This window comes from Hyposmocoma kahamanoa, unplaced genomic scaffold (genome assembly GCF_003589595.1).
Source record: "Hyposmocoma kahamanoa isolate Upper Pololo Valley unplaced genomic scaffold, ASM358959v1 279, whole genome shotgun sequence".
NCBI lineage: Eukaryota > Metazoa > Arthropoda > Insecta > Lepidoptera > Cosmopterigidae > Hyposmocoma > Hyposmocoma kahamanoa.
In genome coordinates, this window is record NW_020653776.1 from 424,207 (window position 1) to 440,709 (window position 16,503).

Sequence of the window (16,503 nt, forward strand, 5' to 3'; positions counted from 1 at the left end):
TTTAGATTTTCAGTACAAATCGGCAATTTCATACTTTAACCCCTATTCTTAAACCGAGTAATATTCGGTACTCGTTACAAGGTAAAATTTGTACTCGGCGCATCTCTAATATAAAGATACTTTTGAATATAATTGGTTTCCTTTCTCCTACAGAAACATGCCGAAAGTAGTTTTCTATTATTTCCCCGTGAAGGCCTTGGGAGAGAGCAACAGGTTGCTGTTGGCGTACGGTGGTCAGGAGTTCGAAGACCGCCGCGTTGCTATGGAACAGTGGCCCGACTTTAAACCAAGTAAGTCTACTTTTAAAATTACTAGGAAATTTAAATTGACCAGTGACATTGCTCAGGGGGTCTACTTTCGTTGTCCGTCCGAAGCAATTGCTGTGAAATATGTAATGTTGGACCAAGTCAAAAAACAATGTCAAGTACGAAGCTTTATTCGCATCATGCGTCTTTCAATTTCGGTGGAGTACCTATTACTTAATTGACAGTAATAAAATAAACAGAGAACGGAAGTTTTGCGATTACAATATGTTTGTTTTTTACAAGTTCATCAAACTGACCTCCATAAGTTTAACTGTATGCGAGAAACTTTATAAAAAACAATCAGATTTTATACATTTATCAAACAGAATACCTTGTTTATTGTAAAAACCTTATGTAAATGGATTCTTCACTTGTGGACCCCCATTAATGTCTTATACTCCACTTATTTTTGTTTTCGCTGATAAGGACCCCTGGGGGTTGATAAACCACTTTGGGAATCGTCGATGTAGATGAAACACCTTTTACTGAAATCTGAGTAAACTATTGAGGTGGTAGTGATGGTAACAGAACATAATGCCCATTATGTAGCTCCGGATTTGTGGCAAAAACATCGGCAGTATCACGGAACTACACGATAGACAGGATGTTATATACAAATTGTTTAGTCAATAATATGGCTATAAGAATACAAAATGCTTTCCAATTATAAGGTAATTTGTTTCTGGTGGTTTATATACCAAAGCTATATGCTAAGCTAATGTAATCATGTGTTGTATCTAATACTAATAACGCACACAATCATTGCCCCGCACTAGAGAAACCTTGTCATGGACATACACATAGACAACCACTAATTACATCCAAACTCACGAGAGAAATAAAGGTAGGCCATACAAATATTTCTCTCGGTCTCGGAATCGGACCCGGGACATCTGGGTGGCAGTCCAGCAAGGTAACCGTTCGGCCACAGAGGCAATTTTATACGAGTACTAATTAAACACGAGTGCCCTTGTAGATAATGATATATTGCATGCGTCACACATAATGATTGCTGCCACCCAGTCAGGTATGAAAGGAGTTGTAACAATGATATCGTAGAGACGAATGATATACTACAATTTCTTTGTCATCGTGACAGTGTTATTTTTAGTTATGTACATTAATGGCGAATCTGGATTCTACTTACTAGGCAACAGCATTTAAATTCCTCTGTATAATACAACCGCGCGGCCGCCGCTTACACCAAATTCTCAAGCCAGGCTAGCCCGCGTGCCCGGGACGCTCATTTCAGTTAAAACTTAAATCCCACACAAATAGAGTCTATTTTGCCACTACTACTATTTTGCATGCGGTCGCTGCGCGGCGGCAACGAGTGAATTTCACTTTCCGAATTTCAATGGCACTTTTGAGTCATTTTTGTAAAACCCTTTTTTCTTTTGGTTTTAAGGTCTTAAACGTACAAATAACTTCAAGAAATTATAAAGTCACAGAAATATTTAAGTTAAATACAACAAAAAAAAAACGATATTTTAGGTCACACGAATGAGATTACAGTAACACGAATGATTTTCTCTTAAACATAAATGAGAAAGACGGAACAGTAATGAGAAATTATTATTACAACACACATTTTATCGTTCACAAAAGAACATTTAACATCATTTAACATGTAACAAATATTTTAATATTTATTTATTTACTTATTTATTTATTTATTTATTTTTGGCATAGCTACAGAATACAAACTGTGAAGATACTTAAGAGGGAGCATGCCAAAAAAGTTTTGACGTTGGCTCCGCCCACATTTGTGAAACAAATATATGCCTGAAGTTCGCGTGACATGCGACAGGAGATGTTGAATTTTGCGCATTAAAAGTACCAATTTCGTTAGTTACCATATATCAATTTAAAAATATAAAAAAGACCAGGCTGCATGGTGTAGATCTTTGCTTTCCGCAAGGAAAAGTATATTACATAACATCAATAGTTACATCAGTCAAAAAAAATACAGGCGAGTTTTTTTCTTCTGTTACTTAATTTGTCTATAACAAATACAACAATTTAAATTTAGATCCGGAAAAATAGTTTCATTCCTAAATACAACAATATTTTGTTAGAATATTACTTACTAATATTTAATAAAATGTCATTTTAAAAATAAGATTAACATTAAATTAACTCTATAGTTCTATGTTTTCAAGTTTCAATCGCTTGTGATTCGAAAATTGAAATTGACGTACCTAATGGATCTCTCTCTATCGTTTGCGCTTGCAATGTGTAAGATAAGGACAGTTTTATTATTTTGATTGCTTTTGTAATTTATGTGTATTGTACATACATGTATGTGTAATTTTTACAAGTTTTTATTATATAGTACAGCGTGATTTATAATGATTTATGTTAAACAATTATAATTTATTTAATTATTTATTACATTGTTATTTATTATACAATACAACAATGGAGAAATCAACTTGAATAATCTTCTTTACATAATCTGTCCATAAAAATCGGAGCTAAAGAGCATGAAGTATTGCATTTTTTGTCTATGGTTGCCTGTCAGTAATTAAGGAACTTCATAGGCATGCATATGTCAAATGTTCGAATGTTTTCAAATATTTTCTATGTGATCGATAAATTGAATCAATGTGATTGTGAAGAAAATGTGTTAAAATGGGAAACCAGTAATTTATGTAAAACATAGACATGTAAATCTTTTTTGTTCTAAAGAGGTACCTCAGTAATGGTCCCATTTAAATTTGAAGAAAAGATTCCACCTCTGAGAGTGACAAACTAGGGGATGAATCAGTTTTCGCGCCATTTCCGTTAACCGATTGCAATAAAACTTGGCAAATAGAAGTAATCCAATAAAAAAGCCGATAACCAAACTTTTGAGGTCGGTTATTTTAATTAAAAAATATGCATTATTCGCGATTAGAATTTAATTTTTAAATATAATTGCTAGTTTTTGTTGCTATGTTTTTATCAGTAAAGTTGTCAAGTCGTTTAAAACAAAAAATAATGCGATTGATAAAAAAATGTCATTGTTTTCATTTATGTCTTGTTTATCACATTTGTATGTAGTCTAAGGCCAAGAGCTTCTGAAGCTCGACGCTTAAATTCTACTCTATAATGTTTGTAATAAGAGCGATCTATACAGTACACATTATCTGCGTTATCACATGTGATCTAATCTTTTTAATAACACTGTTTTGTGATTCGAGTCTTATGACTGCGTCAAAAGAGTTGTAAAGAGTAACTAGGGGACTGATAATATAGGGATTGCGTAATCTAGATGAGGTTCAGTGGCTCCATGCTCTAGATTGCAGCACGATAAGTATGAGCACGTAGACCAAAGATATCATCTCTTGGAATGTCTATTTACTGTCAATTTTTTATTTATGACATTAAACTAGGAGACGAACAAGTCGTGCACCTGGTAGTTAGCGACACGTCTATATACAATGCCACTCATTAAATCGCAAAGATCTGAGGAGCAATGCCACTGCACCTGTCACCCTGAGACATAGTAAGTTAACTAGCTCCATGTGCCTGTAATTTCACCAGACACAAAACTGGAACGCAGTAACGCTCTCTATTGTTTAGCGGTAGAAATAGGTAAGGTGGAAGTACGAGGGCGGTTTGATAAACACTGAGGATAAACACGTGGCTTCAAGATTAAACAAAAACTTTTTTCGGAATTTATTTTTATTTCTTAATTTTGAACTCCTCACTAAGCAACTGACTAAAAAAAAATTGGAAATAAAAAAGTTGAATCAGGTCGATATATTTTTTGAAGATGGAGAAAACGGAATTTCGAATATTCCGTTCTATTCTATTCTCTAAGGTTAATATTGATCAAAAACGTCAAAGTTTAGGTAGCAGCAAGATATTTATTTTTGGATGAACCTCTTCGACGGAATGCTCTTGTGGAGATCATACCTGGGGTAAAAAAACAATCATGGACAAACAACCAACTAAAGCATTATCATCATCATCATTTATTTATTTTCTCGGATAAATTACATCCATAATTACAAGTACAAAACTAAACTGAACTAAAATTGACATAAATAAATAAAAATTAATTAATTAAAATTGTATTTTTACTCGAGTCAGTAGATGAACCATGTTACAATGGTTCAAATATAGACAGTCGAAACGTTCTGCAAACACGTTCAGTGTACTGCTGCAGCTGGCCCGCACCCTGCGCACTAAGGATGTGCATCTCTTCCGCATTATTGCATAAAAGCAATCTACTAATAATAATTAGAGCATATAAAATCACACACAATTTTAATAAAGGGAGAATACACATAAAGAGGAGGGATTTTAGGTCATATTCCGTTTCTCATCTGCAATCAGTGCCTCTACTATCAGATGACATTCCACAACACTTTTTGCAACAATAATAAGAGGAACTTAATGTACTTTCAGAAGAGAGATGTTCTTAAATTGGTAAATTCGTAAATCTAAAAATGTTGTTTCTTTTTGTGACCGCTAGAAGCGCTGTATAATTTGCCATACAAAATTATTGTGAAGTAATTTACGTGGTCGCTAGCGGCAACTGTCAGAGTAATCTCCGTGGTAGAGGCACTGAACGTCAAAATTTATGGATTGTAATACAAACTAGTGCTGCACCAACCGTTTTCACCAGATTTCTGCCGTCCATTAATTAAAACGCGGCTAACGGACAAAGTGGTGGGAAATCAAATATACACACATCAAACGTGTCTAGGGATCAAGTACGTTTAAGAGTATTGCTGCAATTAGGGTTAATTATATTAACTTTTTTGTATCGCTATTGATACTTTTTAGTGAGTTTTAACATTTAAATAAGGAACATTGTTTAAAATTCGATAATAAGAAGAAAATCGATTGTCAATGTGGTTTTGTATAAAAATGAGTTATAGCGTTTTGACAAAATCATTACAATATCTGCATCGGAACCGAAACAATTTACATTATTATGGAGAGACGACATCATTTAACCCGAGAAGTGATGATGCGAGCCGTCGGAATGTTGGAAGCTGGTTCCAGGCAACGTGCTGTGGCTTTCACTCTTAACACTACACAGAGCGTCATAAGTCGCCTCTGGACGCGCTATCGCATGACGGGCAGCGTGGCCGAGCGACATGGAGGACGATCTCGCATCACGACTCGGTGACAGGACCGGTATATCCAAAATACTGCTCGACGGAATCGTACCATGACCGCCATGATGTTGGTTACGAGGCTCCACAGCTCCTCAGGCTTGCTAATAAGCGATCAAACAATCCGAAATCGTTTACGTGAAGTGGGTCTGCGATCCCGAAGGCCGCTCAGAGTTCCACCTATTGCACCCTGCAATCGCAGGACCCGTTTACGATGGGCTCGCGAACACAGAAACTGGGAGGAAGAAGACTGGCGCTATGTGTGCTTTTCGAATGAATCCCGCTTCGGTATGAGACCGGATACAAGACGTACCCGAGTTTGGAGAACATCTGGACGTCATGAACGTTTGAGATATTGTCAGGAAGTTCATCCATATGGTGGGGGAACAATAATGATATGGGCCGGTATTTGGATCGGCGGAAGAACCGATCTCATTTGGATCAGGGGTAACCTCAATGCTCAAGTTTACGCAGAGAGGATTGTTTCAGATGTTATCATCCCTTTGCGAGGCCAGTTGGGTGATTCATTTCAACTAATGCATGACAACGCACGTCCACACACGGCTAGAGTCGTAACACGCATTCTTGCCGAAGCTCGTATCAACGTTCTGCCGTGGCCTGCTCAATCGCCAGACCTCAATCCAATTGAGCACGCATGGGATATGCTTCAAAGAAGAGCTGTGCCGAGTATGCATACCGTACATACTCTACAACAATATTTTGACTTGTTACAAAACACATGGGCGGCCATTCCTCAAAGTGATTTTGATGAACTCATCTTAAGCATGCCAAGTCGCTGTAATTGTGTGATTCGTGTTAATGGTGGAAATACAGATTATTAATTTTCTTATCTTTACAATAAAAATGAGCAAAATCATCATTTTCGCCATTTTTTTGTCATTTAATTGACGCCGTTAATTTGAGTTTTTTCCCACAATTTGCAAAAACATCAATTTTTGTTTACTTTTATTAAATATAGGGGTAAGCGGTTAAATAAAACATAAGTATTAAAGTAAGAAGTCGTCCTGGAAGACTGGATTTGGTAAATATTGCTTAAATAATTTTTATTTCAAAAATATTCACTTGATCGCTAGACACTTTTGATGTGTGTAGTTTTAAATAGGAAAAGATATGGCACAGAATTCTCTTTTAAAAATAGTTAACCTGTTCGACTTATCGGAGCTTACCCTAACGATGCATAGTTGAAATATCATTAAACGATTTCAATATTCTAAAACTGGGATATCTCAAATTTTGTCACTTAGTCGCGTTGTTAGTGGACGGCAGATTTAGCCTCATTAGACTTGTATATCTGATTTTTTACCGATTTGCATCAAATGAGGCAGTGGCAGCTGAAAGAGAGGTTTATTTTTCAGTTTGACAAAAAATAAATAAACTCTTTCACATGGGCATGACTAAAATTACATCAGAGCGACCGTGACCTTCGCACTCATAAAGTGTATAGCAGCGCCGTAGACAGTGCAAAAGTTTCTGTTTATTGTCTGAAACTCAAATGATTGCCTTTCCATCTTCCAACGGCAAATAAGAGGTCAAATTCCTATGGACTATTTATTTGTTATACATAGTGGTTTTCAGTGACAAAACAAGTAACAGTCATTCGGGAGCTCAATAAAAGGTTTTCGCTGTAAACAGTATTGCACACGGTGTCTGTGCAATATCAAATGGAAAAATACTACCTATCATAAATGTTCTGTTTTTTCAGCTGACTACGAGATAATATCATTATTGTAAATGCGTAATCAGTGAGATCACCGCGAATAAACAGTGCCTGTTTGATATATATACAATAAGTGGTCTTGGAGTACACAAACTACGTTATGTGGTGGAAATGAGATAATTTCTTTAAGGAATTTGGGAACGTGTTTATCTCTAGGTGCGTTTCTATACAGATGCGTGATAATATTACCTACTCTGACCAAGCCATTATCGCCCACACTTTTAGTATTCTACTCGACGGTATTTATGTGAGGCCGCATTTAGGAGTGCTAGAATAAAATGGGGATACTCTCGTATGAGTACTAGAGTTGAGGTATTATAGTCGAGGTGAAGGCGTGGCGGGTGGGATCGCTGTGGGAGGAAGAGGTGCGCTCCCGCCGCGCCGCTTCAAGGCTGCCGCCATAACGTGATTTGGTTTCAGACGTGTTTAAATTTAAATTTACATACGTATTGATATAGAAACCAATGTAAATTTCAATGAACTTGACTGATTAGATTAAACCCTAGCCTTTATGACTCAACACGTTTTGATTATACCTCGTGTGTTTATAAGTTTAAAGCACACTTTGACTTTATAAAATAATACAAAGTAATATGTACTAGCAGCTGTTTAAATCTTTTTTCAATTTTTAAATTTGGATTGTTTGTGTTCCATTTGTACGTTTTTATATTCATTTTTATTATTGATACGATGGAAGGAACAAAATTGTTACATCCATGTTACGTCTGACTGTAATTTTGTTACATATGGCGGGTAAAAATCAGTGGAGATTTCCGTGACATGAAATGTTTTGAAGTAAGCTGCAACTTACATCATAAAACGTTACAAAGATCAATGTTACAAGGAAACTGATTCTCTGAAAGATCGCCAAAGGAGTGGTCACCCGCGCCGGTGCCGTGGTCTTCAAAATAATCAGAGAGTGACTTCGTCGAAATCCATGTCGCAACCTGTCAAATATATGGCTGGAAATCATCTGGAAATGTATTCTTTTATGTCATATTAACGAGAGAGGTGATATCATCATAAATTAACAATTAGGAAGTGAAATTATTTTTCCGGATTTAAATCGCTTATATTTGTTTTTTCGAACAAACCAACGTTTCGGGTCCTTTACAGGTCTCATGGTCACGGTTGACCAGTCAACCAGCGACGTTGGTTTGTTTGAAAAAACAAATATACACGATTTAAATCCGGAAAAATAGTTTAATTTCCTGTGTGTAACAATCGCAAAAACCTAAGAATTCGATAAATTAACAATTATCAAGACCCAATTACGGAGAACACCACATCGTTCAACTTTCATCAGTCCCTATGTGATGATATTTGGGAAACCAGTTAGTACCAACTTACACGCGTTATTTGCTAAACCAACAACGACCACATCTCCACCTCTGGCACGCAATTTCCCATGTCTTTTACGGATTCTCTGGGAGGAACTACATGCCTACTAGCCCTAAATAGGTATTGACAACAGGTTGCGCTAATTACACTACGAGCTCCAAACCGTCACCGGCGAAATCTGGAAAAGAGCCACGTTCACCAGCTGCTAGCAACCAGATTTCTTCGTCAAATTTGAGCGGGAGAACTTGACACTGAGGAAATTACACATATGACTGGCTACTGCAAACGCGATGCAGTAGCGAGGCAGTCGCGATGCACCTTTTGAATTAATTAACTAATTTATTTATTTCATGTATTTATAAATTTCACTTTTAAATTTACAATTAACAGAACAAAGTAATGTGCATAAACCTATACCCAACCTTTATCCAACATAAGCGACTGTATCGATGCAGTCGCGCGATTGCGTCGCTGCTAAATGCCGCCGTGTGTAACCACTCTTTATGTCACTGCCTTCACCTGACTTTAGCAATAAAATATTAGATCAGAATGTGTGTTTTAATATAACGAATATATATTACACCTAAAAGAAACTATCTTTGCATACTAACATTTCGCGTGTTTCAGTTATCATTATACTGAAATACGATCTCAAGGTAAACACCTACTACGACTGTAGGACTTTACGTCGATTATATAAAAAATCGCTTCGAATTGCCACCTTCCGTGTTCTCCTTCTTTCTTTGACAAAAAGTTGAATAAAGTTTAAATCGAGTGTAAACAAATAATTCATAATCATCCGCGCAACACTTCGACTGTGCCGCGATGCTGCCTTGATTTTGCAGTGGGTACATTGACTTAAAAGTCCCTAAGCTCATAAATAATGAGCAAATGAAGACCATTCAGCTCGATGATTCTCAAAGTTGTTTATATCGGCTCCCAGGAGTCCACTCTAAGTTACAAGGGGTCTATGTCAGCGAAAACAAAATAGAATAAAATAACAAAATAGGGTGCGTAACACGTTAGTAAAATTCAGGCAGGTCATAACTGTCACATAGATAGGAGGACCGATGGCCGTTGGGGCGGAAAGGTTCTTCAATGGCGACCGCGCACCGGACGACGCTCAGTGGGTAGGCCCACCACCAGGTGGACCGACGATCTGGTAAATGTCGCGGGAAGCCGATGCATGCGGGCAGCGCAGGACTGATCGTCGTGGAGATCTTTGGGGGAGGCCCAGCCTGCAGGGCGCCCAGCAGTGGGCGCCCTGCAGGCTATGATAGCTGTCCTTAGATATTGTTAAGTTTATTGAATGTGATATTCAATTATTTTTGTGAAAAGGTTCCAGTAGTTTGTAATAATTATTAATAGTTATAAAGATCGAACACAAAGAAAATATTCTTTCGATCCGGCTGGATTCAAACCAACATCTTCCAGCAAACCGTGCCAGACGCTATGCCAACTAAGCATGGAAGCGAACCATAAGAATTTTTCTATGTGTTTGTTGCAGAGTCAAAGTCAAACAATCATTTATTCCATAGGTAAAATTTTTACACTTGAAAACGTAATTTTTTAAGCTACTGCTCATGCACTACGCTGACCTCCCTGACCCTGAGAAGAACGAGCAAGAAACTCTAGGGATTGCTCTTTTCAAATAAACTTAAATGCTATAGAATACATTTTGAATAATTTGTGTAGAATCTGGACTCACGTTGTCAATCCATACATCTTTATCTAACACGTAGTCTACAGTTTTGTTATATAACATTTCAATTATAATACTTTTCATGTAAGTTTTAAACCTATCAAATGGTAATCTTAATATGTGCTCCGGAATCTTATTGTAAAAACGTATACTGTTCCCCATAAAAGAATCGTTTACCTTAGTTAAACGAAATGGTGGCAGCATGAGTTTGGACTTAGTTCTGAGGTTAATATTGTGAATATCTTCTGTCTTAACGAAATAATGTATATTTTTACGGGCACACAAAATATTTGAGTAAATGTACTGTAATGCCACAGTCATGATACCTTTCACCGAGAGAAATCCGAGAACTTAAACGGTACATAGAAAGAATCGCCCGTTTTTGTCACACAAATATGATTTGTATATCTGGTAATTTATAAATGGTTTGTAGTTCTTTGTTTTAACGGTTTTTTTACCGGAGCGCCTCCTGTGAGAAATCTATGAAAGTTTTTCTTCTTTAATAATGTTTGTAAGAGATCTATGTTTGTCAAATACTTAAACAATAAACGTACTTTATCTCCTTACAGAGACGCCGTTCGGTCAGATGCCGGTGCTGGAAATAGACGGCAAAAAGTACGCCCAGAGCTTTGCGATTGCGCGCTACCTCGGTCGCAAATACGGCCTGACCGGCGACAACATCGAGGAAGACTTCGAGATCGACCAGAACGTAGATTTCGTTAACGACTTGCGAGCCAGTGAGTACCTGCAATTGGTACAGTAAAAAAATTTTTTTTCAAGTACAGGGTTTCTTAACCTGTTCTCCATGGACCCCTAAGGGGTCCGTGTCACGAACGCCGTGGATCCATGACGAGCCTACCTAACATATTGCATTAACATAAAAATTGGTATACAATATGTTGTGAGTAAGTGCAGTGCACGTGATCTTTTTAATTTTCGCGCCTTTGACGGCCACCCATTATAGGAGCAAGCGAGACGCGCGTCAATGTAACCCGCCAGCCTTTCTTGTTTTATTTATTATTAAATTTTTTATAAAAAGAATACTATACAAACACCTGCGTAGGTTTATCCGTACCTGGCGGGGCCGAATGCTATGACAAACACGCGCGGGTAGGGTTCGGGGCAAACGCAGGGCGGGTGCAGGCGCAAAGCTTTCCATTGAGTTCTATGCAACCGTCCACACCGAGCGACAACGACTAGGCGCAGTCCGGGAACGGAGCTTTAGCGGGATTGCATGTAGTATTTTTTTTACCACTCTTGAGTGTGTTTTTATTAAGTTTAATTATGAATTCGACTGAAATTTCCTTTGGCGTTGCTTTCGTAACGCGAATTTTTTTTTTCTTAAACACTACCCGACAGCGGTATGGTGCTTAATTTAAATCTACGAGTAAGTAGAAAATGGGACGTGGTTGCTTTTGAATGCCACACCGCCCGCCGCGAACTACGCGTGTGATTGCCGTGTGACACGCCCCGGACCACTTTTCCCGCTGTACCGCGTCTGTGTGGCCTGAGCTTTTGGTAGCTGAGAGCTTTCTGTGTGTAGTTGACCCATAGACTGGAGAAGTAAAAGGACTGGCAGATAGCGATATCTTTACGTTGTTAGCATACCGTGCAAACCTACGGACTAACATGTTGATTCGTACTGCGAACGTCCTACGCACAGTCATATATATGAGATTCCTGACCCCTTAACATGCCCAAACCGACCTTTTGGTTCTGAGAGCCATCTTATGTTTTGAACAAAGAAAGAATTATTGCTTAAGCAATACAGTGGAGTGTTGCTTGAAGATAATCAACATATCTTTAAAACCAATACTACATTTCGTTATTTAACTTCCAAGTAATTTGGACGAGCCGCTTGTTGTATCGACTGCCAGTTACAATACCCGTGCGTACGTACGTCTATTCAATATAGAAAGCACACTCTGTGATACATAGTTTTGATAAGCTGACCAAGGAACTCCACCAAATACCCTTAGTGCATCACGAATAGGTCGATATCCTCGTTGCACACACTCGTAAGAACTTCTATTGTAAAGACCTATGGCGTACATGTGTTCATGATGAATTGTATTGAATTTCAGAGGCTGCATCAGTGAAATACGAAACAAATGAGGAGGCTAAGAAGCAGAAGCACGAGGAGAACATGAAGACTCACTACCCGTTCATGCTGAAGACACTTAATGATATTATCGTCAAGAATAAGGGCCACCTTGCGCTCGGAAAGGTACGTTGTGCCACTCATCAAACATTACAATTTGTCACTTTGTTTATCTGCATATTTTTTACGTGATATCGATTAACCACCTTATTGTACATAATTTAATGAATAGATACAGTTTTAAGTTCTCGTACTTGGTTCGGCCTTGCAAAACTGAGTCTTGTAGTGTGTTGTTATATTATTATTGAAAATAATGATTTGCACTTTTATAAAGGTGAAAGTAACACAGAGAAAATCATTATGTCAAAAGAATCGAGGTGGCAACTTAGCAAACCTTTTCACGTGCCCCTTTTACAGGACAAATTTATTGAGCTATTCCCGGTGTCCAGGATGCTTTCCAACTACAATATAGCCTGAATAGTCATATAAATCTTGACATTTGCCTAAAGGACAAAGTTGTTGCGAAACTCTTCAAATATTGGTAGTTGATGTAGTGGAAGCTTCTTAAATTTAGTTTTTTGAATTTTTCTTCATATTTTTTATAGGTCAAAATTGCCTCCGTGTCTGAACGGTTACCATGCCGTACTGCTATGCAGAGGTCTTGGGTTCGATTTTCAGTCCAGGAGAAATATGTGTTTAGCCTACATTTATTTATCTCGTGAGTTTGGGTGTTATTTGCGATTGTCTATGTGTGTGTCCATGACACCCGCGACTGCGAGTGTGTTGCGTTACCGATTTATCGTTTAAAATTTTTAATCAGATGTAAATAATAAGCATAAAATGTATATTTTACTAGAATAATTTTAAAATAGTTTTTTTTAATTATGTTGTTTTTAAGTGATTATGACCATAACGTGTTCGGCTATAACTGGCTCACACATTGACTAATGTCGTATTGTAATAATAATGTGTGTCAATGATAAGTGTGTTAAGCTGTTGCCGTATCAATAAATAAATAAAAGACTCTGCTATCAGATCTAAATAAGGTCCTTACCTTAGAGCATATAGGACTGGAGTAGTCTATGACAGACAGTCCCCTCTGCCAAGGTACAAGTAAAAAAAAATCCATCGCACAATAAACACTACTTTTATAATAAACGCTGCAGCATACAAAATTGCAAAAAGAAATCCGCTATATCCAGTCTAGCCAAGGGTGGAATTACATTTCATATAAGAAATTAATATGTAATACATATCGACACCATCACGTCGATAACTTTCCCTCTCTAGCATATTCATGAGAATCGATTTTTTATAGGCCTATTCCGTGTACAGACATGACATAAATGTGTGTTTTATTTGTGTATTTGTACAAATAAGCTAGTGTTGTCGATTTTTATTTGTGTGAGACCGTATTGACACAACTCAATATTGCATTTGCCTTACTAAGTTATGCTATACTATTTTAAACTTCTTTAAAATTTATATTTGGTAAAAGTAGGGGAGTTTTTTTATACCAAATGACGGGACGAACAAGTCGTGCGCCTGATGGTAAGCTACACGCCTGTCCATAACAGTTGCAGTGTCATTCAGAACTTTAAATCCATTGACTTACAAATAAATGGACGACGGGTCTAATACAAAAACCACGAAAAAAATGTCCCAAGTCAACCTATTCGAAATTTAAATTGTAATGTCATCGCAGTATCGCGCTGTCAGTAGAACAAATGAAGACTAAAGCGGAGTTTGGCGCTCTGTATACGATTTTAGCGCCTTACAAGTGCGGACACTTTTTAGCGCGGACCCGACGTCCATATAATTGTAAGTCAATGTTTAAATAGCAAAGATTTGGCACTGCCACCGCTCCCGTCACCCTGAGACATAAGTTGACAAGTCCCATGTGCTTGTAATTTCAACAGCACCCTTACCTTTCAAAATCGGAAAGCAGTAATGCTGATATTACTGCTTGGCGGCAGAAATAGGCAAGGTGGCAGTACTTCCCTGGACGAACTCTTTCACAAGGACCTCTACTGCTACTGGTTCGTCCAAGGAAGTACTGCCACCGTAACTATTTCTGCAGCCGAGAAATAATGTGTGTGCGTGTGTCCTTGTTTTGAAAGGTGTAAGGGTGCTGATGAAATTATAAACACATAGGACTTCTCAACTTTGTGTCAAGGTGCTCAACTCAAATGTCGGTCTGGTGGCGAGCTTAGATGTGAGCGCCGATAATAGACCAACCGGCGGCGGGTGCGGCGCGAGCGCGACCGTGAAGCGAATTTGTATAACGGCGTTTGCGTTTACAAAAACCGTTATACAAACACTTTTTCAAAGGAAAAAATAAAATAACGTATTTTCTATAGTAATCAATTTCTCATCAGTCCGATCAGGCGCTCCGATAATAAACGCGCGCTCTTCCTTATTGTGTATGCGTCATTGACTTACAATTATATGGACGACGGGTCTAATACAAAAACCACGAAAAAAATGTCCCAAGTCAACCTATTTAAACGTAGTGACATGTAAAAGAATATGAAAAAGCTAAAACGTTGAATTTAAATTGTAATGTTATCGCAGTACTGTCTAATTTTGCTTGCTTCGCTGTCAGTCGAACAAACGAAGACTAAAGCGTGAATGACGCTCTGTATACGATTTTAACGCCCTATAAGTTCGGACACTTTTTAGCGCGGACCCGACGTCCATATAATTGTAAATCAATTGTATGCGTAGTGAAAATGGCGACGACAGAAATTGACAAATTAACGTTTTAATTACGCGTACGTGCAATCGGAGCGCCTGATCGGATTGAATTGAACGGCGCACCGATTACATGCATTGCCGACTTGGTATCATATAAAATTTGTCACGTTTTACTTGTTTCAGCTGACTTGGGGAGACTTTGTATTTGCGGGCATGTACGACTACCTCAAAGTGATGCTACAAATGCCTGACCTCGACAGCAAGTACCCGGCCTTCAAGCAGTTAGTTGACAAGGTGCTGTCACTGCCCAAGGTGAAGGAGTACGTCGCCAAGGCACCAATTACCGAAATTTAAAAGATGGAATTTATAATTATAACAAATTGCTATGCGATTCTCCTTACGAACTGCCCTCACCTGTGACCCTGTATTATGAAAATGGTCTATTGTTCAGCACATCGAGTGATCTCAAAACGGAGTCACAGAGACTGTGAGCTTTTTGTGATGTTAAATTCTATTGACAATATTGGAACGTCTATAATCCAAAAATGTTAGTATAATATAACAAACGGTGTTGTAAAGTAAAAAGTGGCTAAAAACGCTACTTCTAGCCATTAAAATATACAGTTGACACCATGGTGATTTAAAAAAAGAAAAACTTACACTATAGGGAAAAAATATATTTTATACTTTTTTAAGGATTTTTGTCTTGGATACGAGTCCTTTAAGCCAGTATTTTATACTCGGAAGTGTATCCTTTAGTGTGATATCACTCAGTACTAGTATCTAGATCGCTAGCACATATCTTATAATCCATGGTTCGGAATAAACATTCTACGATGCACAAAACTTGTTTTTCAATCACCCTACCGTATATTTTTAAGCTATTAAAATACGTTTGTAAATTTTTATTGACCTTAAAATCACCATAATCATCATCAATATAAAACCATCAAAAAGAGCAATATCTAGTCTTTTGGATATTTTTCCTTAATTCTCTGGTAACACATCTAATTCTTCAGCTACAATAGTTGTTTATCTAGAATTCTCGTAACGCTGTCGTATATGATGTAATGCTTAATATTCGTATGTTCTATTAGCTCTATTCTAAAAGCTTGGAAATTAAGTGTTCATTATCAAACTTTTATTTTCATGTTACATCACTAGGTTAGTTCGTAGCATTAAAAGTATTCAGAGATGGGTACTGGATTTAAAGTAACACAATCCGTCCGCCTGGGTCTTAACCAGGTTTTAATCCAAAGCACCTGGTTTTAACACATTTCTGCCCATAATGGTGGGCTAAAATCATTAAACGAGTTAATTTCAATATTAACTCGTGTAATGGTTAAATCATTAATTTGAAATTTCGATATAAAAGTTTGTTTAGACGATAAAGAAGCAATTCCACACAATATCCACCTCGTAATCTCGTGGATTTTAACTGTAATAAGTAATAAGCAGAATAATAACAAAATTAGCATTAGCAATTACTAAAAAAATAAGATTCT

At 37.5% G+C, this 16,503-nt stretch overlaps 1 protein-coding gene across 1 annotated transcript; it reads left to right on the plus strand.

The window, feature by feature from the left end:
* The first annotated feature begins 157 nt into the window (after positions 1–157).
* LOC113229154 (glutathione S-transferase 2-like) lies at positions 158–15,358 on the plus strand. Its single transcript, XM_026462665.1, has 4 exons — positions 158–290; positions 10,770–10,937; positions 12,285–12,427; positions 15,182–15,358. The coding sequence occupies exons 1-4, from the start codon at positions 158–160 to the stop codon at positions 15,350–15,352; spliced, it is 615 nt and encodes a 204-aa protein (XP_026318450.1). The 3' UTR covers positions 15,353–15,358.
* Positions 15,359–16,503: the final 1,145 nt, after the last annotated feature.